At 29.6% G+C, this 26,388-nt stretch overlaps 1 protein-coding gene across 4 annotated transcripts in view; it reads left to right on the forward strand.

Annotated features, from left to right (window-relative positions):
- Positions 1–6,615: 6,615 nt before the first annotated feature.
- The window catches only part of LOC142328189 (uncharacterized), an 81,616-nt gene continuing 61,843 nt past the window's right edge, over positions 6,616–26,388 (forward strand). For 2 of the 4 annotated variants that reach the window (XR_012757215.1, XM_075371759.1), the window contains exons 1-8: positions 6,616–6,962; positions 14,472–14,729; positions 15,735–15,851; positions 18,989–19,207; positions 19,862–20,032; positions 20,963–21,093; positions 24,517–24,625; positions 25,842–26,028. Coding sequence is in view for 3 of the 4 variants with exons in the window: in XM_075371759.1 (XP_075227874.1) it covers positions 6,750–6,962; positions 14,472–14,729; positions 15,735–15,851; positions 18,989–19,207; positions 19,862–20,032; positions 20,963–21,093; positions 24,517–24,625; positions 25,842–26,028 (1,405 nt within the window). In the remaining variant the exon portion in view is untranslated. The remainder of the gene's footprint in view (positions 6,963–14,471; positions 14,730–15,734; positions 15,852–18,988; positions 19,208–19,861; positions 20,033–20,962; positions 21,094–24,516; positions 24,626–25,841; positions 26,029–26,388) is intronic. The other 2 variants (XM_075371757.1, XM_075371758.1) reach the window with 2 other exon arrangements.

Raw genomic sequence — 26,388 nt, forward strand, 5'->3', positions numbered from 1 at the left:
AATTTATTAAAGATCCGGCATGAATGTCTCAGTATATATGTTGTTCTTGTGAAGGTCTATTTTTCAGTCACTCTGTAGTTAAGGTTAACTAGATAAATTTAAACAGAAATTAAACTAGAAAATCTAAAAATAATACAATTCTAATTTATAATTTTCAATTAATATTATTAAATAATCAGATGTTTCACCAAATCTATTACATATACAAATATATATTAATGCCTATTAAATTGCATATACACATTTTTAAAAGTACATAAAATTTTATTTTGCTAATAACTTATGATTTTTTTTCATACTTTTTTATTGTTATTATTCAGTAATTATTTATTATAAACACTTTTTTACAATCACGGTTAATTATTATTAATAAATCAATATATTTAAATTAAAAAGAAAAGTTAAAAAAGGAGATGAAGTCTGATTTGAACCAATGTGCCTTCCTTTGTAAGATCCAAATATTTCATTAATTAAAATTTTATTTGGCTATAACTCTGGAACCAATGAAAATAAGTACCTCTTATGATATATCGTCGACTCAATGACGGGGGGTTATTACAGCAGTTAAGAAAACTTCCAAATGTTTTTGGATTTTGGGCTTTTTTGACACTTTTGGTTCAGTCAATTGCAATTAAAAGGGGAGGTCCAGAACTAGATGTTACAACAGCCCTACATCCAAAATTCGACATCCTACGGCTAATTTTTTTTGTGTTATGTGACATACACAAGTACATATATACAGATGTCACCCCGAAACTAGTCAAAATGGATTCAGGGATGATCAAAATGGATATTTCCATTGAAATCTGAAAACCGAAACTTTTCGCGATCACAATACTTCCTTTACTTCTTACAAGTAAAAATGTGCAATAATATTTTTTTTTTACAATTGAAGAATTTCATCATTAAAACATACTCAATAAAGATATCTTTACTTGCTTAATAAATACAACATGTTGTGCTACTTCCTATTACTACTGACACAGAAGTAATTTTGTCTTAGATTAAATGTAAGTAATTACAGTATTATAAATTATAATATACAAAGATATTAGGAATGTTAAATTATACTTCTTGTGCTATTCATTTCACAATGCCAAGGACAGTATTTTTATTAATACGTTTAACTTTCATAAAAATAAGTAGTTGACAATCTATCATAATAATTACTTCATATGTACTTATATTAAATTGCATGTTATACATTTTCATTATACAGCAGCTTAAGGGTTGAGATTTGTTGTTACTTATGAAACATAAAGCAAACAAATTATAAATATTTTTTTTATTTTTACAATCATCATAAATGTTATTGCAAATGAACTCCCATATTAAAAAAGTGTTGTCTTAAAATTATTTACATTGGTTATAATAGAAATATTCTGAAAAAGCAGTATGATAATAAACAGACTACATGATAAATATGATAACATGACAATAAATAGATTCCAAGGTAATGAAAAAAATATTTTTTAATAAAAAAAGTTTTTTTTATTTACAATGGAGTTTATTAACTTACAATAAATTTATTTTGTTTTGTCATTAAACAATTGATGGTTTTATGTAGTCTTCAATGACAATTATAAGTAAAATCATAGCAAATCAATAAAAATAATATTTTTATTTTTCTGAATTTTCCTTAAAACACATAATGAATGTTTAGGTTAATTTAATTTATCTAATTAAAACTTATAATAATGAAATATAATGAATAAAAATGCAAAAATGGAAACATTGTTTTTCAAAAGAAAATACATTTGAGAAATTATCTGATGAATGGTAATGCAGTTTATTAAAAACTACTATGAATAATATTATGACTTTTTCCTTTAGGCCAAAGAGCTGCTATATTATATGTTAAAAGTTCATTTTTATAAAAATGAACTTATGTTCATTTATGTTCATTTTTATAAAAACTAATTTCTTTTTTGAAGATATACTTATTTTATCAACATCATCATGATGTGGTATTCTGCCTGTTGATAGGTCCTTGGCACCATTGCTGCCTCTATCCGTTTCTGTCCCATGCTTTACTTTCCATCTCATCATAGCCTTCACTACCCTTTATGTCATTTATTAACTTCAGCATCTTCCTTCCTCTTCTTTTTTAATTTTCAACAGAGCCTTCAAGAACTGTATTTATTATTTCTTTTCCCCTAATTATATTCCTGTTCCAATTTCCTCTCCTCCTTCGGATAGTCGTCAGTATTATTCTATCTTTATTTATTCTTCTTAATACTTCTTGTGTTATTTATTCTATCAACCCATTTTACCTCCTCCAGACTCGCATCTCAAAACCCTCAATCTTATCTTTTTCTTTTCTCCAGTTTCCAAGTTTCACTATTGCACAAAAGTATATTCCAAATGTAGCATTTTACCAAATTCTTCCTCAAAAGAATTGATCCATATTGCTGCAGATTAGGTTTTTTTCCTAAAAAGGGCTTTCTTTGCCATTGCAATTCTTGTCTTAATCTCTTCTTTACTCCTCCAGTCTTCAGTTAGTACTATCCCGAGATATCTGTACCTGTTTACTTGTTCAATTTTTCCTTCTGCTTTTTCAGCATTACTTCCCTCATTCACCTTCGTAACTTTTGTTTTTTTTTAATAAAAAAATACATTTATTTTTATCCCATATTCCTTCATCCCTACTTCCAATACTTGTAATGTCTGAGTGTCTTTAGCTACAAACAGCAGATTGTCAGAAAATCTGATACAATTTATATTGTATTGGCCTAATTCTAGCCAATTTGTAAAATTCTCATTTATTTTCACAGCTACCTGTTGTTTCATATACAATTCTCTGATCAGTCTCCTATCCTTCCAATCAACTCTCTTTTTCTTCAGAATCTCAAATAACTTTTACCACTGTACTTTGTCAAATGCTCTTTCCATGTCTATAAAGCACAAGCTCAATACTCTTCCTCTTTCAAAACATCTCTCTTAAATCATTCTGATCAGTCCTACAGCTTCTCTTGTCCCATTTACTTTTCTTAATCCAAACTATTCTTCCCCAGTATTCTCCTCCTTTTTTGTAATCAACCTTCTATTCACAAATTAGCATTATTTTTTTGCAGCTTGTGATATTAAACTGATAGTTCTATCTTCTTCGCATTTTTTGGTTCCTACTGTTTTAGGTGTTTGTATCATTATTGTTTTAAAAAAATCTTCTGGCCATACTCCAACATCATAAATTGTATTACACATTGAGAGTAATTCATACATTCCATCTTCTAAATATTTACTGCCATATACAAAAACAAAAAAAAAATTATAACACACTTAACATTTTATTTATAGGCTTTAAAGCAAACCTACACAGTAGATGACTTTCAAGTAACAATTGTTAAGTCGTGTACAAAAATTATTACAAAATTCTGAAAGTTGTCGTTAGGTAAACTGGTAAATGTTGCTCATGAATGGCAGTAATACATGTAATGTTAGTTTGTTGGATAACTCAAATACTTAACTCTGCTACCTTAAACAGAGTTAGAGCTGATTTTTAACCAGACAAGACTTTCCTAGAAAATTAATATAAAAATCATCACATATACATTATGATGCTCATTAGAAAAGAATTTTGAAAAGTCTTAGTTTTTATTTTTTCTGATAGGTAGGTAAAGCTGTAAAAATTACTATAAAAAAGTAGGGTATTTTATTGCAGATTCAAAAATTAGTTTTTAACATTACTACAAAATAACTTTCAACTTTTAAATAGTCCATAAAATAAATTAATTTTTACCTAATTTATTAATTTATACCTAATTAATTTCATTTTTACATGAAATTTCTCTCTTTTTTCTGTTAGGCTCCGAAACTACCATTCAGGTATTACTTCAGAGGATGATATCTATGAATGTAAATGAAGTGTAGTCTTGTATAGCCTCAGGTCGGCCATTCCTGAAATGTATGGTTAATTGAAACCCAACCACCAAAGAACACCGGTATCCACAATCTAATATTCAAATCTGAAAAAAAAGTACAGATCAAAGTAATAATCTGTAGAGTGAACTGTAATTGTTTACATGAAATCTAAGATTTGTATTTTGTCTCTAAATTATGAAACCATAATATTATTGTATAATTCAATATTTTACTTTAATGTTTTTTTATTTAAATTAATATAAATCTAAAATCAAACAGTTTTATTTTCTTATAAAAATAACAGCAATTATAAAGAAGTTAAATTATAAAATTATTTTTATGTTTTGATATAATTATAAGGTTTATTTTGATTATTCATTATGTGTTTATAACATAAAAATAATTGTATAGACATTATTATAACAAGTATTTACAGAGTTGTGCAAAAGTGTATATGTATTTTTTTCCTGCTTGTACAGCCTCATTGGACCACTTTAACTAATCTGTGTCAGGTCATTTTGAATAGTTTTTTCTTTCAAATTTCCCAGTACTTTTTGATTCATTCTGATCTTCCTTTTCTTTTCACATCCGTAAATATCCTTATCATTGTGTGTTTGTCGGTTTTTGGTGTAAATTTTATTTTCTTGTCCTTTAGTTCCTTGATGTTTTCCATTTTATTTTGCAGAACTTCCAGAGTTATTCCCAGTTCCTCCATGTCCTGTCTTATTTCTTTAATTCATCCCACCCTTTCCTTCTGATTCCAAAGTCTGTCTATAATTCTTCTTGTCTTCTTCTGGTTTCTGGTGTTCTCATGAGCTGCCCAAAGATCTTCTTTTTACGTATTGTATCTGTGATGTGTTCTAGATCCCGGTAAACCACTTCATGGCACTATCTTCATATAGTCTTCTCTCCACTTTTAGGATTTTGTCAATTCTGTTCCTCTGTGTGTTTTTGAAGAAGCTCTCTTCAGTAGGTTACTTCTGGCTGAACTACTGTTTTGTAATGTTTTAATTTCATGTTGATGGACAGGTATTTTTTGTTATATGTGGATCATGTTAGTTTTTGGGCTTTTATCATTTTATTAGTTCTTTTTTGCCAGGTGAGTTTTTCAGTTAAGTTGTATGTTATAATTTCTACTAGGTATTTCAATTGTTTCTTTATTTTTATTTTTCTGTTGTTTACTGTTGTGTGGTTTATAACAAATAGGTCTGCTACCTTTATTTCTGTTTTTTCGAATGAGATTTGGGGTCAGTTCTTTGTGTTATATTTTGAAGGGTTGTTATTTGGGTTTTGGCTTCTTAGATGTTGTTAGCTAATAGCACTAAATCATCTACAAATCCTAGACAATTTAAGTTTATTGGGTCTTTTTTGGTACTGATTTTTATGTTCTTAGGATTTTTCTTATACCATTCTCTTATCACATATTCCAGAGCACAGTTAAAGAGTAGTGGTGATAAACCAGCTTGCTTTGTCCTTGCTTTGTCCTATTTTAATCATAAATGGTTCAGATAGTTCTCTCCTTAATTTTACTTGAGGTTAGATGTTTGATCATTGATGTTAGGGTTAATTTTATAATTTTTATTAATTTGGGTTGTAGTCCAAAATGTCTTAACATCTCCTAATATTGAAGATCTGTGAATACAATTATAGGCTTTTTTGAAGTCTGCAAAGTTTACAACTTAGTGCCTGTGTTTTCTTTTGTAGATATCCATTATTGACTTTAGAGTCTGGGTAGCTTCTCTAAGTTATAAATTCTCCCTGGTATTCTCCTAGTTTTTGTTCAAGTTGACCTTTACAGCGATTGTAGAGAATTCTTGACATGACTTTTTATGTGCAGTTCGAGAAAGAAATTTTTCTGTAGTTGTCTGCGCTTGATTTTCCTCCATTTTTGTATAAAGGATATATTAGAGCTATAGTCCAATGCTCTGGTAGTTCTTCTTTGGTCCAAAATTTCAACTATGTATTGGTGATATTTTCTGATATTTTCACTGATTCTGCTGAATGTTTCCAAAGTTCTTCAAATGTTTGATCTTCAATCGCTTTGTAGTTTTTGAGCTCTTTCAGCACTTTGTAAACTTGTGGATTGTCAGTGGTTTAATATTTGCATGTATGTATATTATTATTTTATTTAAACGCATTTTTTAAAAATAATTATTAAATGGGAAATGATCACACTATAAATGATATAGAAGGAAGATTGCAATAAAAACAAATACAGTATTAATTTTTTTTTTTTAATTTTATAATATAGCTAATGATGGTACCAAGCTAATAATAGTATAAAAGTAAAAATATATATAGATTTTTTAAATAAAAAAATCTGGGTTTGTAAAAAAACTACTTACAGGTTTGGTTTGTTGATTAACACATATTTATTCTAATATTATACTTATTTAATGCACTATTTAATATAATTTATTATAAATTTTTATGTCTTATGTCTTCTATATGGAACTACAAACACGCTCACAAATATATATATATATATATATTAAGATATTAATTTTATATATATATATATATATATATATATATATATATATATATATATATATATATTTAATATTAATTTTTCTCATTTTAATATTACGTTATTCTTCCTTTACATATTAATTTTATAAATAAGTATATATTTTGTTAGAATATTTTAAAAATAAGGAAATTGAGAATATTTTTTTTTTAAATAAACTTTTATAATTTGAACAGAGGATATTGCTACAGTCTCTTTGTTTGTAGTTCCTGCGTCAAACATTTGCATTAGTATCCGGCCATTTTGTCGGCGTCTCTTGCTGTTTGGTGGTCGTTTAGCGTGGTTTGCTGTAATTTCATTTTTATTGTAAGTTTTCTTCTTATTAGAGCTCATTTATTAACTCAGTAAACGTTTCGTTATGGCTGGTCTTACCGAACCAAAAACTGAGAACGGGATGGAATCGAACGCGAATCCAGGAACGCCCGAACACCAAAATCATTCTTTCAGTGGTCGCGGCGGCCGTGGCGGTGGAAATCAAGGGCCTGGTAGAGGAGGTCAACAAGGACCTGGAAGGAGATTTCCACAAGGACCCAGAGATGAAGCTAGAGGCATGAGAGGTGGCCCTGAAAAGGTAAATATCGTAATTCTTATTTGTGCTATATTTACAAGCCCTTCGTCATGACTGCCAATTTCTTTATAATTTTAGGTCATGTCACAGGGATATCTTTTGTTAATTCGATGCAAGTGAATTTCATATTGTACAGAGAATTATTGAACTTGGATTACGAGTTCTCCAAAATTTAGAAGTCTGATGGGTTAAAGTATTTTCATCGAGGAGGGGTAGTAGGTTATTACGGTAATGCGTAAATCCGTTATGATTGCCTTCCATGATAGCATGGTATTCTTTAGTGGAATCAGCCTTCGATTATAGTAATGTCTATATACTACAGGTGTTTTTACGTTTTTTACTTTATTTAATCTTTCTTAGACAAAAAAATATGTTGGAAATTTTACATTCAGTAGTAATAATGGTGCAAAATTATTTAATCTGCATCCATATATTGTGCCTAGACACCCTCAGTACAGGGTTGTTTATTTTGAATTTACTGATGAGAGTAAAGGTGTAATATATATGCATATTATTAATGAATTAATTTCTGGTCCTCTTGTGTATATTAAATATTTACTATTTTGGAGTGGGCTTTGCTTGATCTGACAAATGAAATATAAAGATTTCTTGAATCTAGCTAGAAAATTAACTCGAATTTAAAGTAGTATTTTACATTAACTTGTAATCCATAGTTTTAAAATATTCATCAATATCTACATCGTACATAATTAATCCATTTGTTGACATTCTACACAACTTTATGTTGCATATAGGCTTTCAGTTATTTTGTATTTATTTTTAAGTAATTCATTAAAAAGGGAAAAGAATTTCTATGGAATAAGAATATTTAACAACATGTTTACATGCGTTTAGGTGATACTTTAATTTCAGGTCTACCACTACAGTACATGCAGTCTACCATACCCATTGTGTACGTAATTTTTATTTATTTTTTTTTGTCTTCAGTCATTTGACTGGTTTGATGCAACTCTCCAAGATTCCCTATCTAGTGCTAGTCGTTTCATTTCAGTATACCCTCTACATCCTACATCCCCAACAATTTGTTTTACATACTCCAAACGTGGCCTGCCTACACAATTTTTCCCTTCTACCTGTCCTTCCAATATTAAAGCGACTATTCCAGGATGCCTTAATATGTGGCCTATAAGTCTGTCTCTTCTTTTAACTATATTTTTCCAAATGCTTCTTTCTTCATCTATTTACCGCAATACCTCTTCATTTGTCACTTTATCCACCCATCTGATTTTTAACATTCTCCTATAGCACCACATTTCAAAAGCTTCTAATCTTTTCTTCTCAGATACTCCGATTGTCCAAGTTTCACTTCCATATAAAGCGACACTCCAAACATACACTTTCAAAAATCTTTTCCTGACATTTAAATTAATTTTTGATGTAAACAAATTATGTTTCTTACTGAAGGCTCGTTTAGCTTGTGCTATTCGGCATTTTATATCGCTCCTGCTTCGTCCATCTTTAGTAATTTTACTTCCCAAATAACAAAAGTCTTCTACCTCCATAATCTTTTCTCCTCCTATTTTCACATTCAGTGGTCCATCTTTGTTATTTCTACTACATTTCATTACTTTTGTTTTGTTCTTGTTTATTTTCATGCGATAGTTCTTGCGTAAGACTTCATCTATGCCGTTCATTGTTTCTTCTAAATCCTTTTTACTCTCGGCTAGAATTACTATATCATCAGCAAATCGTAGCATCTTTATCTTTTCACCTTGTACTGTTACTCCGAATCTAAATTGTTCTTTAACATCATTAACTGCTAGTTCCATGTAAAGATTAAAAAGTAACGGAGATAGGGAACATCCTTGTCGGACTTCCTTTCTTATTAGGGCTTCTTTCTTATGTTCTTCAATTGTTATTGTTGCTGTTTGGTTCCTGTACATGTTAGCAATTGTTCTTCTATCTCTGTATTTGAACCCTAATTTTTTTAAAATGCTGAACATTTTATTCCAGTCTACGTTATCGAAAGCCTTTTCTAGGTCTATAAACGCCAAGTATGTTGGTTTGTTTTTCTTTAATCTTCCTTCTACTATTAATCTGAGGCCTAAAATTGCTTCCCTTGTCCCTATACTTTTCCTGAAACCAAATTGGTCTTCTCCTAACACTTCTTCCACTCTCTTCTCAATTCTTCTGTATAAAATTCTAGTTAAGATTTTTGATGCATGACTAGTTAAACTAATTGTTCTGTATTCTTCACATTTATCTGCCCCTGCTTTCTTTGGTATCATAACTATAACACTTTTTTTGAAGTCTGATGGAAATTCCCCATTTTCATAAATATTACTCACCAGTTTGTATAATCTATCAATCGCTTCCTCACCTGCACTGCGCAGTAATTCTACAGGTATTCCGTCTATTCCAGGAGCCTTTCTGCCATTTAAATCTTTTAATGCTCTCTTAAATTCAGATCTCAGTATTGTTTCTCCCCTTTCATCCTCTTCGACTTTCTCTTCTTCTTCTATAACACCATTTTCTAATTCATTTCCTCCATATAACTCTTCAATATATTCCACCCACCTATCGACTGCCTTTCGTATTATAAATGGGGGTGTACCATCTTTGTTTAACACATTAGATTTTAATTTATGTACCCCAAAATTTTTCTTAACTTTCCTGTATGCTCAGTATATTTTACCAATGTTCATTTCTCTTTCCACTTCTGAACACTTTTCTTTAATCCACTCTTCTTTCACCAGTTTGCACTTCCTGTTTATAGCATTTCTTAATTTCCGATAGTTCCTTTTACTTTCTTCATCACTAGCATTCTTATATTTTCTACGTTCATCCATCAGCTGCAATATATCGTCTGAAACCCAAGGTTTTCTACTGGTTCTCTTTATAATTTAATGTAATTTTTATATTTAATGTTAATTAGACAATGTTAGTAAGCATTAGGTTATGTTGATATTGTCCACATTATGTTGAAGTTCAGTACAAGGAAACATTACCTTCTTTCTTTCTTTTTCCTGTTTAATCTCCGGAAATTACCATTCAAGTATTACTTCAGAGGATGAATGAGAATATGTATGATTGTAAATGAAGTGTAGTCATCTACAGTCTCAGTTCAACCGTTCCTGAGATTTGTGGTTAATTGAAACCCAACCACCAAAGAAACACTGGTCTGGTATCCACAATCTAGTATACAAATCTATATAAAAGTCCTTTACTAGGGCTTAAATGCTGGAACTCTCAACTTCCAAATCAGCTGATTTGGGAAGACGGCATTCACCAATAGACCAATGTGTTGGGTCTATACAGAAGCATTACCTAACCGAACATAACCTAATGTTTGCTACCCTTGTCTAATTAATACGTTTGCATATTTATATGTAAATAATCAAATTGAAGCAGTTGCTTCAATTGCAGAATTCATTGCTTCAACTCGGCAATTCTTATGCTTGCTGAATTGCCCATACTTGTGGTATTTTATGATTTTGTTTCATTTTTACTTAGTTTTTAATGTTTTATTTTGCAAAGAAAGGAAAACTGGAAGGGATATTATTAATTTAATAAATTTAAAATGTCTAGACACTTTGGTGCTACCATAGGTTTTATCTTCATCAAATAAATTGTCCTGGAGTACACAATATAATTGTTATATTCAACTACATTTTTGTTTGGTATTTCAAAATTGTCATTGAAATATTGAGCAGCATTGTGCAAAACCACAGCATACTGTTCTCATGATTTTTTCTGAAGATACCCTTATACTTGTCAATATTGGAAACTCATTTTTAATTGATGTAATGTTATTTCTATAATTATAATCTCCTTTGAAAGTAAAACATGATTCATCCCTGTTTATTAATTGGTGGTGGGAAGGGTTTAAGTAGCCGTGGAGATACTGTAATCGCTGTCTCATAGCAAGAAATGCCATCAAACATTGACATTTTTCTTTTTATTACCCCCTCCAAATTCTGCCATTATGATGTATACTCCCTGGTCATTTTACATATCTATGCTATTGAACCTTTTGTTCACATCACATGTTGCCTGTATGTTTATTCTAGCATAACCCGTCCGATTAATATACTCGAGAGCTCAAGATTCCTTGAGCTCTTTATTTTTATGTGTACAGTCGAGAACACCAGTGACAAGGTATTCAGAAATGAGTTTGCCAGTTTGCTTGTGCTTCATTCGGTTTTTCACTATTGATAAGAATTTTATCCATTTACATTTGCCTTTCACAGAATGTGATCTGAAACAAAATCAAATATTTTACAAATTGTACATTATAGACATAATTTTCTGCTGCTCCACTTTGATAACCAGGGTACTAGTACAATGTAGAAACGCACTTCTATTTTGTCTTCAAATTTATGCCCTACCTCTAGTTTCATCAGTTTCTGGCAAAAATCACACAAAAAATCAACACTGATTTAAATCTTAACTGTTTACGTTTGTATTTCTTCATTTGTGTAGCATCTCATGGATATGGATAAAAGCAGCAATCACTCTCTTGTGAATGGAGAATTAAGTGAAGTTTTTTCTCATTTTAATTGTTTTTACCAAATTAATAATATTCTTTACTTGGGTGAAGTTTGCACAAACTATAGCAAAATTGAATTGAAACCAGTCACAATTGAATTTCATCTTGTGCTCTTCATTTATTAGTGAAAAGATTATTGTGATTAGGTTTATCTATTTTGTTTTCTCAACAATCTGTATACATTGTTTATTTAGGATAAAAATATTATTTATTTTAATACATAAAGACAGATAAAATCTTCTATTTAAATAATTTTCATATATATATATATATATATATATGTATATATATGTATGAATATATAAATGTGTTTCTGTTGTGAACATTAACAACTATAATTTATAATGGTTATATAATTACATTATAATTCAAGTGTAAACATTTTGTAATTTGATTTTACCATAATTTTAAATATAAAATGTTAAATGCAGATGTTACATGAACAATCAGCGTAACAAATTTACGAAATGAAATATTGCTTTTAAAATTGAAGTTTGAGATGAATAGTTTATTAATAATTTGTCAAAAACCTTTTCTTTGTTTTTTCTAAAGTAGCAAACATTAAAAATATTTATTGCAATTAAGTAAGTAGTACCAAAAATATTTGAAGAAATTAATCCAGTGAAGGATAACAATGTTTCTCCAAGTGATAAGAATTTTTCAATGTTCATTATGATTTATTGAGGTTAGCCTTCAAAACAGGAAGAGCTAATGATATTTCTAATGCCCTTATATAAAAAAAAATGTTAGTACAGTTTTTGTATTTATTAGGAATTTGCATTCAAAATTTCACTACTTTCTGATAAACAAAAAATTACCCAGTCTTTTAATGTAGATATCTAGGAAAACTTTATAATGGAGAAAAGTTAACATTTTAATGACATAAGATGGTCATTATATTCTGAGATTAAAAAGTAATAACTTCTATTTGAAGTGTTTTTAAGATTATTTAAAAATCATTTTTATTCGGATTTTGCCTCTTTTCCTTTGAAGTTTTTTTTAGACATATAATTGATATATATGTTTGACTGAAATTGAGGAAAAAAGTACTTATTTTATAGTATCTTAGCACATAAAGAGTGAGACCAAAGAAATTGTTTAAGATTATTAACTTTGCTATATTGGGAGGAATAAAATTTATGTTGCAATGTTGTGTGTTTGTATGTTATGTGTAAATGCATAACTTATTAGAATTTATTTAAAATTGATAATTATATAGTCACTGAATAACAAATAATGATAATCTTTTAACCTGAACAAGTAAATTAAAAGACTGTTCAATTTCTATCTGGATTAGATTATTGTAATTTGTTTGTGTAGATGTATCTGAAAAGTTAATGTTGAATGAATCATATCAAATAGTTTGAGATATTGAAGATTATTACTACATTGCACATATAAATTTAATGTTATTGAAAATAAATTATATTTAAGAGATGTATCTGTACGAAAGAGCTTCTAAATGTTATCTCCTATGAGATCAGTTTTCCTTTTTTTTTAAATTTCAGGAAGACTGTTTCTTGGCCATATTGATTTTCAATGCAGTATTATATAAAGCGGAAGTTTATTAAGTATGGTCATTGCGCACAATATAATTTCTGTATTGCTTTATAAATTTTCAGAATTTGCAACATTGGTATTGCTGAATTAAGACAGATGTTACTATATACCATGATGAGTTTTTTGTTGACCATTTAACACAACCTGTCTAATGTTTTCCCTCAGTGATGCTTATAAAGCACTTATAATTGTAATATATGTGATAATGGAACACACTCTATTTCACAGCAGATTGGAGAAATGTATAAATCTTAGTATCAGCGAAATAACTGAAGTCAAAAAATGTCAGGCTTTCTATTTTTACTATAATTTTTTGTTATGCTGTAAGATTTTGCTTGCTGTAAAAATTCAACCTTGAATAAAGCTTGTATTTAACACATTCATAGTGTTTGTTTTAATATAGTAGCTGAAGACTGTTATTTGGATTTTATTTTAAACACTTGCTTTTTTTTTTACCTCCATGATCACTGTTTAGGTAATGTTTCATAGAATGAGATGAATGATTTGTAGTGAAAATACCATGCCTTACCCGGATTCAAACCCCAGGACTACCAGATGAAAGGCCGAGATGCTATCACTCATGCTATGGAGGCCAGTAAATACCTCCCCTTAAGACTAATTTGAAAAACTATTGTAATGGATTTTTATCTCTTAAAAATTAATTTCTTTCAAAATTTATAAATTTTAATTATGATTTTTAAAATTTTTTACTTTAATACATTAATTTTAACTTCTGATGATGGCTTCCAAGTAAGCCGAAAAATTAGAGAACATATCAACGTGCTGGTAAGGTGGATTATATTAATTGTTAATGTATCTTAAAAATTATTAATTGGTAGTGTATAAATTTCCAAAAGCCAGAAAAATAATATTTAATAAGTTTTATTTTATACTGATTCTTTAATACCAGTGTATTATTGCTTATAAAGCAATTACTGATAAAACAATGCCATAATACTGATTAGTTTCATGATGTGCTATTATGTTATCACCCCTTAGCTAATATTTCCTGCGATAATCTATCAAATCTTGTCACCTGAATAATTATTCTTGAGCTAATGGTAACAGTACAATACTAGTTATATATTTCCTGTGCAGTTACTGTTCTTGAATATTGATAATTTTGTTAGTGAATTATTTAATCCTATAATTGATGATACAAGTTGCACAAACATGTATATAATTTTTTTAAAAGCGGTTTTGTATGAATTCATGAACTTCATGTCATTGATTGATTGAATGCTTTTTTCATTGGTCTTCAATTTTTCCTTGCATTTGTGATGTATCCCCAATGTTGGGTAAAAGATATTAATATGGAAGAAATGTAAAACTAGAGGTTTTAATTATGTGGTTATGTTATTATGTGGGTACAGATGGTTATGAAATAAATATGTCCATTATTGTTTGTGATTGATGAATGATGTTAATATGGTACTTAACAGGTAGATGAGGGTGGAGCTCCTGGAGGTGGCAGGGGAGGCGGCCAACAGGGTGGTGGCGGCGGAGGCGGTGGCGGTGGCCACATGGGTGGAGGTGGTGGTGGTGGCCACATGGGTGGAGGCGGTGGCGGTGGCCACATGGGTGGAGGCGGTGGTCGTGGAGGTCACATGGGCGGTGGGGGTGGTCGTGGTGGATTCAGAGGAATGAATCGTGGTCCTGGAGGGGATGAAAGAGGAGGTGGTGCCAGTAGAGGACAAGACGTAAGTTTTAATTATTCTACTTTATATTTATAAGTATTCTCTTTATTAATTTTAAGCATGGTAAATTGTACTTTACAGTCTTCTTAGTTCAGTTTTCCCCTATTCTTAATGTTATTTTTTCTCTTTCTGAAATCTATAAGCTTACATATGTCCTTTAAGCTAATTGCCCATTAAGCTAACGTATTGTTTTATAAAACTTCCTCAATTTGTTTTTATCACATTGTAATGTTGGTGTGGTTCAGTTTTCAGAATTAGTTTTTTTTATTTTTCACTTAGGTAGCTGGATGATTATCCTCTTAATAAAAGACCAGATTCTAGTTGCTATTTGTTCTTATGGTTCTTGATTTCCCTCTTCTAGACTTCTCACTTACTTTAGATGATTAAAGTTATTGGATTTTATAAATATTTCTAACTTCTAAAATATTCGTAAGCCTACTTCTTATCTTTTAAGATTGTAATACTTGAATACTTTTAGATTCTTAATGTTTTTAAAATATCTTCTCAATTTTCTCTATCTCAGAGTTTATTTTATAAGTGTTTTTTCTTTAATTATATTTTGTGATTAAAAAACTGTACTGATAAAATAATGTAATCAAAATATTATGTTGATGTACCACGTATAAAAAAGTAGATAAATGTGTTTTTGTGTATATGTATTTTTTTTTTATTTTACAGTTTTGAATAGTTGTTTTTTTTTAACAGACTGGTTTATGATGTACACATTTTAAATTTATAAAAATAACTCTTATGTTACAATCGGTTATTTAATTTTAATGATTATAAATAGTTATTTTAATTTTTTCATTTATTTGATTGTGTTTGACCGTGTATAAATGCATTTGACATTGGTTATTTAAGTTTAATAATGGAATGTAAAATGAGTAAAATTTCTGAGAAAAAGTATTAGAGAAAAAAAAAGATACAAAAACAAAAGTGTGTGCATGCTTGTAAAATGCTAAACAGAGTTAGGAAGTAAAAGCTGAGTGATTGAGACATCTTTTTCAGAATGAAGCATTTGACGCTTCAAGTATGGTTTCTGAAGCAGTTGACGTGGAAAAGAAGCCTTATAAGAACTGGCATGTCGAAACTGATGGAAGAAAGGGTCATGAAAGGTGGAAAAGGGTAAATGGAAATTTGTTAATGGCCCAACTGGGAAGCCCTTGAAAATGAGAATGCATAAATTTAGTCATCAGATGTGTTCTTAGTTAAATTATTCTTTCATGATTTGTGATTATATGTTTAATTTGTATGTTATTTTGACACTGACGTTTTCAATAAAAACAAACAAGGACTAAATTTAAAAATAAAGTAGTATTAGTACTGACGATAGTGAATTTACTGCCAGTAGTAAACAAAGTTGACCTTACTAAGTACATGATAAAAAACAATATTTTGAACAATTTGCTTGAATTGGAGATTATAAGAATTCACTCTAACCAGTAAGATTGAAATTAAAGCAATACTTTCGGCTATGAGTAGTACATTTTTCATCAACTTTCAGGTAGGTTATATCCTTATTCAGTCTTGTTTGCTTAGACTTCTTTCTGCATTAGTTCAAAATCAACTGGTGTTCTCATCCAGATCCATGAAATAAAACATTTCAAAGAACAGAATGTGTTGATCCTGATGCAAACAATAGTTTCTGTTTAATCAGAGTATTGGTTTTTTTGTATAATCTATTTTCAAAAAAAAATAATAAAGCTTATAAAAAAATATTAATAAAAATAAAATAAAGATTAAAAAATGAAAATTTTTTTAATAAGAGGTGTTTCAGGTTGAATGTAAGAATCTTTGTATATCTACTGAACACATGTGGAGTCTCATGGGATTAGTTCATCGTTGATCATAGAAAAAAGCAAGGCATGTAAACTTCCACTACCAGATCAACTCTTTCCAAGATTTTATTTTAGATGAAATCATGTTACTGGTAGACAAGAAGGGTTGCTCACACTTATCCAGGCAACACTTAAAGTAAAAATGTTACAAGCTTCAAGTGAAGTAAAGATGTCACACTCGTAAAACAATTTTTTTTCCTCCAGTCTCTGATGTTATAAATAATGCCAAGCTAAACAGTAATGGGATCTTTTTTTATATATTCTTATAGCTTGTCAAAGTCGAATTAGCACAGATCTGATGAACAGCGTAGATGTATATCTTGCTGCCTAGGTTTATACTACTACTTGATTAAAGAAAGTGTGTATATTGTACGACTATTGTTTATTCCAATTAGTGAACAGATTTACATCAGTTATTAGTTACTGTTTAATCCTGAGTTTCTATATTACTAAATTAATAATTTATTTCTTTATTAGATACTGAATTTATATATGTTATGCAATCTTATGCAGACTAATCTGCTGTTACTGATTAGTATTTAGCCCTTATTTATAGTTTTATAACTATAAATTATCCAAGCCAAACATGCACAAGCTTGATGTCTACTGTTTATGCTATGCTGTTTGCCCTTTGTTCTGGTAGGTATGGCCTATAAAGTGGTGTGTGCATCCCACTCTTTAAGCTATTTATCATGCATATGAAAAAATTTGCAAACGCATCAAATTTTTAATTTGAAGCTGACTTACACATAATCTTACATATCACTATCAAAGCTTGTCGTCAAATCCATTCTGAGATGCCGTCCTAAAGGTATTTTTGATATTTTGGTGTGTTTAATTTAAGAGTGGTGTTGTAAAGATTTTTTACATTTTTTTTATTTTATACTTGGCTTCATAAGTTTATATTTTACAGCTGCACTAGCACACAGATTTAAGCATATTTAGCGAAAGATTGGATCTGTATGTTTTACAGTGAGTGAGTGAATCGAAACATAGGACGAAACGATTTAATTTCCAGATAACCAAGATCCAATTGATCAAGAGTGTACCCGATGTGCTAAACAGTTAGCGGTCAACCTGCTGATACATACGCTGTTTGAATTGTTAAAATCGAATGAGCGGTTGCAGAGTTATTATGGTGGCACCCCTTTCCAATTTCCAAACTGTTTTCCAGGGTACTTGAAAATATTATCATCTGATGGGTACCACTGGGAAGTGGATGGGTTTATCTTCTTGGTGGTTGAAAAAAATTTTCACAGCGCTTAGGACTGACTGTTAAGATATTTGTGATTTTCATCTGAAAATTCCAATCTGGTTGAAAAGTATTGAATTTTCTCAAAACTTCAGTCAAATTTTAGATCCAAACTTACTGAAACAGGTTAGGTTATCTTTCACTAAGAAAATATGCGTGTAAATGAGGTTGCATAAGTTGAAGGGGCATTTTTTTATCACTTAACTTAGCAAGTTAGGGCATCTTAGCAACGTGAGAAAATGTTGCTAAAATGTGTTGTCATCAGGAGCAAACCTGTATGCAAAATTTCAGAGCAAATGGATAAGCAGAAGTGCTTCAAAATTCAATTGTAAGGTTTTGTGCCATGAAATCTCACATATAAGGTGTGTGTGTGTGTGTATATATATATATATAAAAAACCATAAAATTTATTTTATCGTGTATATACTTTCTTCAACAAGTAGCATATTATAGCCCCGCGCTAACTAGGCAACCATCACCTAGATCAGATCTGTGCCAATTTGGCTTGGATAAGCTATACCAACCTACTTCTCTCCTCCCTTTTTTTTCTATAGGAATCACTTCTAGTTTCACATTTATCAGCACCTATACATAACTGAAAAGTGAAAGATGAATATTTCCATTCGTATGTTTCCTCTGTAAGAGTCAATTTTGTTATTGCTTCAAAATTAGTGTTTCTGATATAACAAATAATGCTGTTTCTTAATAACTTGTATATTATAAAGCAAAGTTAATTAATCAAGATATGTAATTCTGCCTCCCTGAACCCTATGTGTCTAGTGGCGTACTATAATAACTGATATCTTATTTCTTTTCTTACTGAAATTGTCTTCATTCTAATTATAAATTTCAATCTAATTAAATCATGTGTTTGAATAATCATTTATATAGTAATTCCAGTTTTTCAAAATAGCGTATCTTAGATCTAAAATTGCAAAGTGAGTTAAAAGTAGTAAGTTAAATTTTCACATACAAAAATTTGCACATACAAGGCAATTTGACATTTAAGAAATGTACTGTTACTGAAAACACATTAATGTGTTTGCTGTGCATCTAAATATTAAGTTAAGTTTTACTTTAATTTGGAGTTCCAGTGAATTGTGTAATTTAACATATTTAGCGTTGTATTTCATGTTCACTGTAATTTTATTTAAAGTTGCATTGTTTTACAGGATAGGTTGAATGAAAAACTGATGGCAATATCAGGTCCAACAGTAGATCTTGCTCCTCAAGATGTCAAAGAGAAAAAGTTTACTGGACGATGCAGACTTTACATTGGTAACCTTAATAATGATGTTACTGAGGAAGAAATAAATGCATTGTTTCAACCTTTTGGCGAGACATCTGAAACTTTTGTCAATAAGGAAAAGAATTTTGCATTTATTCGACTAGTGAGTAAATTTTATTACTAATTTACTAATAATTATGTTAATGGTAGTAATAATTATACTTTTTATATAAAAAAAAAATATATATATAAATCTTGTCAAGCAGATTTGTATAAAAATGTGTAAGAGCAATTCAGTGGCAGTTTGAATAAAAGTGAGAGCTCTTTAAAAAGTTGTATATTGTTTTTTTATAAAATTCCTTTTCAAGTGATTTTTCCAGTTTATTTTAAATAAAGTTACAATTTGATTCATGATTGAGATCATGCTTTGTTTACTTTTTATTTTAGGGCAACTTTCTTCCAATCTCTCTGCTTGAATGATACTATTGGTTTTATGTGTGAATTGCTGTTGTATTTGCCTTAAGCAACAAAAAAATTTAGTCAAATTGTTAATTATGTGAATGAGAGAAAAGTGCTATCAGTATGTTTGGTATAAGCAAAAGCTTATCGCTAAAAGAATCTAATAAATTTTAAGGCATTGTGATTATTTAAATTTGCACGATAAAATGTTTAAGTTGCAGAATTGGGTTACTTATATAATTTTTTTGTGATAGGTTTCAGTCTTGTAATTTTGCATTATTAGCACTTGAAATAAATGTCTTTGAATAATGTTATGTATTGTGAATTTTGAATATTATGTAATAAAACTTTTTTATAGGACTACAGAGCTAATGCTGAGAAGGCAAAACGTGAGTTGGATGGTACTCCAAGAAAGGGAAGACCATTAAAAGTTAGATTCGCTCCTTTAGGTGCTGCTGTTAAAGTTAAAAATCTAACACCATGGGTTTCTAATGAGCTTCTTGAGTATTCATTTTCTGTGTTTGGTGAGGTAAGTCCATTTTTTTTTTACTAGAGATTTCATTTTCTTCCACAAATTATTGCAGAAAGATTGTGTTATGTGTAACTGCTAAAAATCAATGTTTCAAGTTTATTAAGTTACAGTAATATAGGCTCATAGCTATTTCATGGTCCAGACTGTAGAATTTCTAAGAATAAAGGATGAAATATTATTTAGTTGGTTTGACAGTGTTGATTAGTGGGTGCTCTACTAATAGACTTATAAATTCTTGTGAAGAATTAACTTAGCAAAAACTTTGTTGACTTAAGTGAAAGGAAATTTCCATTTATGAAATACCAAATAATCACAATTATAAAAGATAAGAAAAAGTAAAAATATTGACAACAAAATTTATCAGAGCAGAAGAATTAAATTTAATTTATTTTGAAACTTAAGATGCTTATAGTATTACAGAAGGATGATTTTTATGTGAATTAAATTTCTAAACTTTTCTTTTTAATTCATTCAACTGGCAGACCCAGATTTACATTTGTAGATAAGAAATAAAATTATACTTTTGACAAATTAAATAATTAGCTATTATAAATTTTTTAATTCCATATATAAGTATCTTAATTTCAAATCTCTCAAATGCGTGTTGCTAAATATGCTTGTTCTGGTAAATTACTCTTAACAGTTAACAAAATGTAACTTGTATGGAAATTAACTGCATTAACATTTTTTATTCTTAACATTAACATAATTTATGCAAAATAATTTTTTTCAAATTATTGAAGAGATTTGTTTTATTGAAAATATTGTCAAATTTAGTGCCAGTTATTTATCAGCTGATAAACAGGCTGAACAATCCTTTGCTCACTTCCCTCTAGCAAAGTAAGCAATTATTAAAATGTTTAACTTAAGGAACTGTACTAGGATCAATCTTAAACTCGTTAATGTGACTTTCGTGTTTTTGTGTAGGTTGAGCGAGCTGTAATAATAACTGATGAAAGAGGTAATTCACAAAGAGAGGGAATAGTTGAGTTTGCTCGCAAACCAAGCGCATTGCTTGCCTTACGTCGATGCACAGAAGGATGTTTCTTTTTGACAAGGTAGAAAGATAAATTTTTCATTTTATTTTAAGACTGAATTTTTTTATGTTTGTTAATCTCAACTACTGAACTGATCTGAAAAATTTTTTCTACTATAAAAGGTTTATTTCTTTTTTAGGTTATGTAGGAATTTTGTCTCTATGTACAATTTTAAAATGTAATTTAAAGCAAAGTCTTATTTATGAAATAAAAGGTTATTAAGCAATATCGCCATAATATTTTTATCATTCCTGTAAACTTCTCTGTAACCACTTTATAAACATGATTAAATTGACATATTTTAGAACTATTCTTTTTCAAGACGTTTTTTACCTTCAGGGACCAATATAGAAAACTTATTAGTTAACGGAGCCTGAAGATATTGAAGTTGTATTTTACTTTATATTATATGTATTGCCACATTTGGATCTTTTTTTTTTAAATAAGTTATTCTAATTACAAGGCCAGCCAGAAACTTTTAATGATAAGAAAGGCTAAGCCTTTTTTTTTTGTTTTTCACTAGTGTACCAGTAAAAAACATATTTGCATTCCCAGATAATCTAGATTTTTCAGCTCTTATTTCAATTTTTATATACTATGTAAGTTTTTTTTTTTACACTAATGTTTAGCGTTATAGAATCATATACCTTAAAGAACTTCATAATGACTTTTTTTATTTGTACTATTTTTGCAAAAATCATTACCTTAAAAAATTGGCTAACAATAAAAAATTAGTTTACCTAGTTCTACCCTGTTGTAAACAGAGGGACTTAATGAAATTATTTCTAATTGGGTTTCAAACATAAACAAGTGAGTAATAAAGATCAATCATGTAATGACATTAATGTTTCAGGAGTAGAGTTAATGCAATCAGACTCATTACATAAACAGCTGCAGTATAAACAATGTCATTTATTGTGTGTAAGTTTGAATGAGTCTTATCAATATGAATAAGCTGTACCTCAACAAATAGTTTATATTATGGTAGAACTAAAAGATTAAATAAATACTACTGTGTTTTATCATTATATATGCAGTCCCTGAAGTGAAGAGAGTTGTCAGTTGAACTAAACATCTGCATTCTACAGTGTTAGAAAGTTTAGGTACAGACCTAAAAATAACAAACTTTTGAAAGAAACAGTTTTAATGATACAAATTAAAATAGTACATGGGGGAGTACTTAATGAGGACTACTTTGTAATCCTCTTCGGCATAGAGTCTATAAACTTCAGACACTCATCCATGGTAAGTTTGCTAAATCTGCACCAACATAAACTTCAGCTCGTCTCATTCTTAGGCTTTTGTTTGGTTAGAATTGATCCATCATGCTCCATATGATGGAGGTTTTGGTCGGGCTCCTTGCTGGCCCTCAAAGAATCTCAACAGCTTGCTTAGAAATCCAGACCTTGGTGTAGTGAGAGAAGTGACATAGAACATTATCTTGCTGTTAGACAACATTTTTATCAAGCCGTCTTTTTAACCAACTAGCATGATTTCTCCCTGTATTGTTTGGCAGTATTTTGCACTATTCATAGTCCCCTTTTAACAAAAGAAAGCTCCCTTATACCCTCAGATGTAATTGAACCTCCACATCATCACCAGCCTGAATTGCCACAGCAACACAAGCAAGCAAAACGTTTTCAGTCTGTTTCTGTGCCTAGGAAATAGTTGAAATCAGCTTTCATCTGAGAATACAAACACATCTCCAGGTCTCCTTTAACCAGCCAAGTCAAGCCTTATACCAAATTTTACATCGGTTTTTAGTCAGATCAATTAGCAGCTAGGGTTTGCAGAGTGCATAGAAAGGACTTCCTGAATTCTTGAAGACACTGTTGACCCAGATATTGAGATCTTGTTTTCTTTTTTCATAATTGATAATAAATCACTACTAATTGTACTTTGATTTTTAAGACTTATATTTCGATCTTGATAAGGCAAAGGTTTGTGCAGTCTACCACTTTGTGGAGCTTCAATGAGTGGTGCTGTCTTCCTTAAAACATCTCTCTTGTGTTCTCAACACACGTTTTGGACACATTATGTTTAGATGCTATTGATCTGTTACCATACTTGTGTTAACTAATTTAATAATTTGTCAGACGATTGCCCCATTTCTGCGGAATTTACTTTTACAAGACAGTAAAGTGTAGTGAGATTATAAATAATGGTTGACACGACGACAAGGTCACAAGAAAATTCATGCACAGCCAATCTGTTGCAAACAAGTCACTGAGGAAACAACTATGCAGTTAGAACAGGTTAAGTGTTGCCAATTGCGAGTTATCGCAGAATAAAAATGTCTGATTTTGCCACCCAATTTCCCAGAGAAAATTTTTGTTTTTGAGCCACAGAATAAAAATGTCTGATTTTGCCACCCAATTTCCCAGAGAAAATTTTTGTTTTTGAGCCAAGTAAGTTGGAAGTTTTTGTCCCAAGGTTGTATCGGGAAATTCAAAAAGGACTACAATTTTAAAAGCATTTAATGATTTATTTAGATAGATAACTTACAGATTTGGTTGAGGTCTCATTTTATAGCAAGATAAAATAGATTTTTTGGAACAAGATTGCCATGCAAATCTTGCTCCCCAGATATGACCTCTAGATTTTTTTGTGGGGGTTTCGTTAAAGATAAAAGAGTTTATGCACCATCTTTACCTGTTGAACTTGCTGAGCAAGACTTTTGTATGAACGCCGCAGGTGCAGAGTTAACACTTCACTTGCTGGCTACAGTCTGGAAAGAAATCGACTTTAGGTGGGATGTATTCGCATTACAAATGGAAGCCATATCAAATAATAATTAATCTTGGGTGACAAATTTGATGTGTTCTTCTATGAAGTGGGACCTCAGCCGAATCTGTAAATTATCTAAATAAATTTTTATGTGCTTTTAAAGTTAAGGGCCATTTTTGAATCTCGCAGTATTATTAGTATTATGTTTGTTAGGCCATAACAAAGTTATAGGACTAGCCATTATCAAGTAAAAAGATTTTATTCTGAAGAACAGGGTTTTTTAGCCCGATTTAGAAAAAAAACATCTCCGAAAGTATTAGAGCTAAAACGATTAACATTTTACTGAAAACTTGTAATTAGATGCCTAATTACATTGTGTAAAAACATTGACTGAAATACAGTTCAGAACAAAAGCAGATTGAACGAAATGTAGGCCTGCCCTAAACTTTCTGGCAACATTGTACTGGCTTAGCAATATAATAGTAGTTTAAATTGTTTTAAAAAATGTTAGTGCCGTTGTTAGATTAAATTTATGGTCATTTTGGTTGTTGAGTAGTATAGTGAAAACAAAAAAAAAACACTTTTTATATATACAATTTCCTAAGGCTTTCTGAAGTCTCCTATTAGCAACTATTCAGTTGTTTAATTCTTATTAGGAATGGCTTATATTTCTTACATGATTAATATTTTTATTCTGCTTATAACTTTTTTTTTTAGTTCGTTACGGCCTGTTATTTTGGAACCGTATGAACAATTGGATGATATTGATGGATATCCTGAGAAAAGCCTTCCTAAGAAAAACCCTGAATATTTTAAAGCCAGAGAAGTAAGTATCCTTATAATATTACTCATAATATTAATTTACAAGTATTCTTTAGATATCGCTGTAATACAGCTAACGTTAAAAAAATATTTATATATTTATGTATTTGATTGGGTTTAATAACCCAAAAAATATCACATATATACAAATATCATATTGATATTACATATCAATAATGTAATATTTATAAATTTCCATTTATATATTATACAAGTTAATGAATTCATCTAAGAAGTAAATTTGAAGGAAGATATTCTAATCTTAATGATACATGCATTTTAAAACTTTGTTTCAGTTTTTTTGTTTTTTTTTTCATTTAAAAAGTTATATGTAAATATTTGACAAAGTAACCAGATTTGTTTATCTTTGTGATTCATTAAACTTTAAAAGATTTGTTGTGAAAAAACTTATTTCTGAAAATGTATTGTCTTAAAAGAATATATCATCATTAAGGTAAGAATTTCTTGATGTATGTAAATTGAAATATTTTCTATTCCATGGTTGTGTTTGTTGACATTTTGTTTTTTTTGAGTAATCAGCCTTGTTTTATTTTGTCTTGTTGACTTAGTTGAGTTAACTTTATAACATTTAAGGATCTCTGGTTTTATGCATATGAACACTGTTTTATCATTTCTTGGAACTCTTCTGTTTGAGTTGATTTTATTTAATGGGATATGTTCTATGTCAGAATTTATCTTGTATTTACCACGCAGTATGAAATTGTAATAGCTATTAACGGGTCTGAAACTTTCTGTTAAATTTTTGGCAATAAGTCCCAACATTTGTGATTAATCTGGTTGACATTTTCTCAATTTGGGATTATTAACATCATAGTGCTTAAAAAATTTGAGGCCAAGATTCATAAAAAGTGTAACAGCAATTTCATTTCTAAACATTTTCATTTGTTATATGATTAATAGTGTTAAATTAGCCTTAAAGGTGGTAAAGTTTTGCATAAAAAAACCCTGTCAAAGTATAACTGAACTTGCTGTTAACTTAAGAAGGTCTTAAAAAAGAAGACATTTTTGGATAAAGCAGTAATTATTACTTCTGCATTGATAAGATGATTTCTTTTTTCTCTTTCTCAATGGAAAATAAAAAATCAGCTACAGAACTGTTATGTTTAGTAGTAAATCCAAAAAGTTTTTATGTCTACAGACTTTTTTAAAAATATATTTATATATATATATATATATAAAAATATGTACTTTTTTCCCAGCTTGGACCAAGATTTGCATCTGTTGGTGGTTTTGAATTTGAGTATGGTACACGCTGGAAACAGTTGCATGAGCTTTACAAACAGAAGGAAGAAGCTCTTTCTCGAGAAATGAAAATGGAAGAAGAAAAGTTAGAAGCTCAGATGGAGTATGCTCGTTATGAGCATGAAACTGAAATTCTTAGAGAACGTGAGTGTTTTTTTATGTGTAATTTTGCAGCAATAGAATGAAATATTAAATTTAAGTAAATACAATAAATAATTTGAAGTTCATTGATGCTTATTAATCTAGTTCCAAATGGTTGTTTTACATATTAAAAAAAAAAGTAAAGTTGAAGTAAAATAACATTCAGAGTTTTGTTTATAAACTGATTCCTGCAGATCACTGAAGTTTAACAGCATTAAACTTTCTTGGGTTTTTTTTGTTACAGTTTCACTGCAAATGTTTACATTTATTTGTGTCTAATTACAGTAGTCAGTGCATTTGGAATCTAAGAAAAGTGCATATTAATTTAGTAACAGTAGATTAATATCCAGTTATAGTTACTTG

Source organism: Lycorma delicatula, chromosome 7, assembly GCF_047948215.1.
Source record: "Lycorma delicatula isolate Av1 chromosome 7, ASM4794821v1, whole genome shotgun sequence".
In the NCBI taxonomy this organism is placed as follows: Eukaryota; Metazoa; Arthropoda; class Insecta; order Hemiptera; family Fulgoridae; genus Lycorma; species Lycorma delicatula.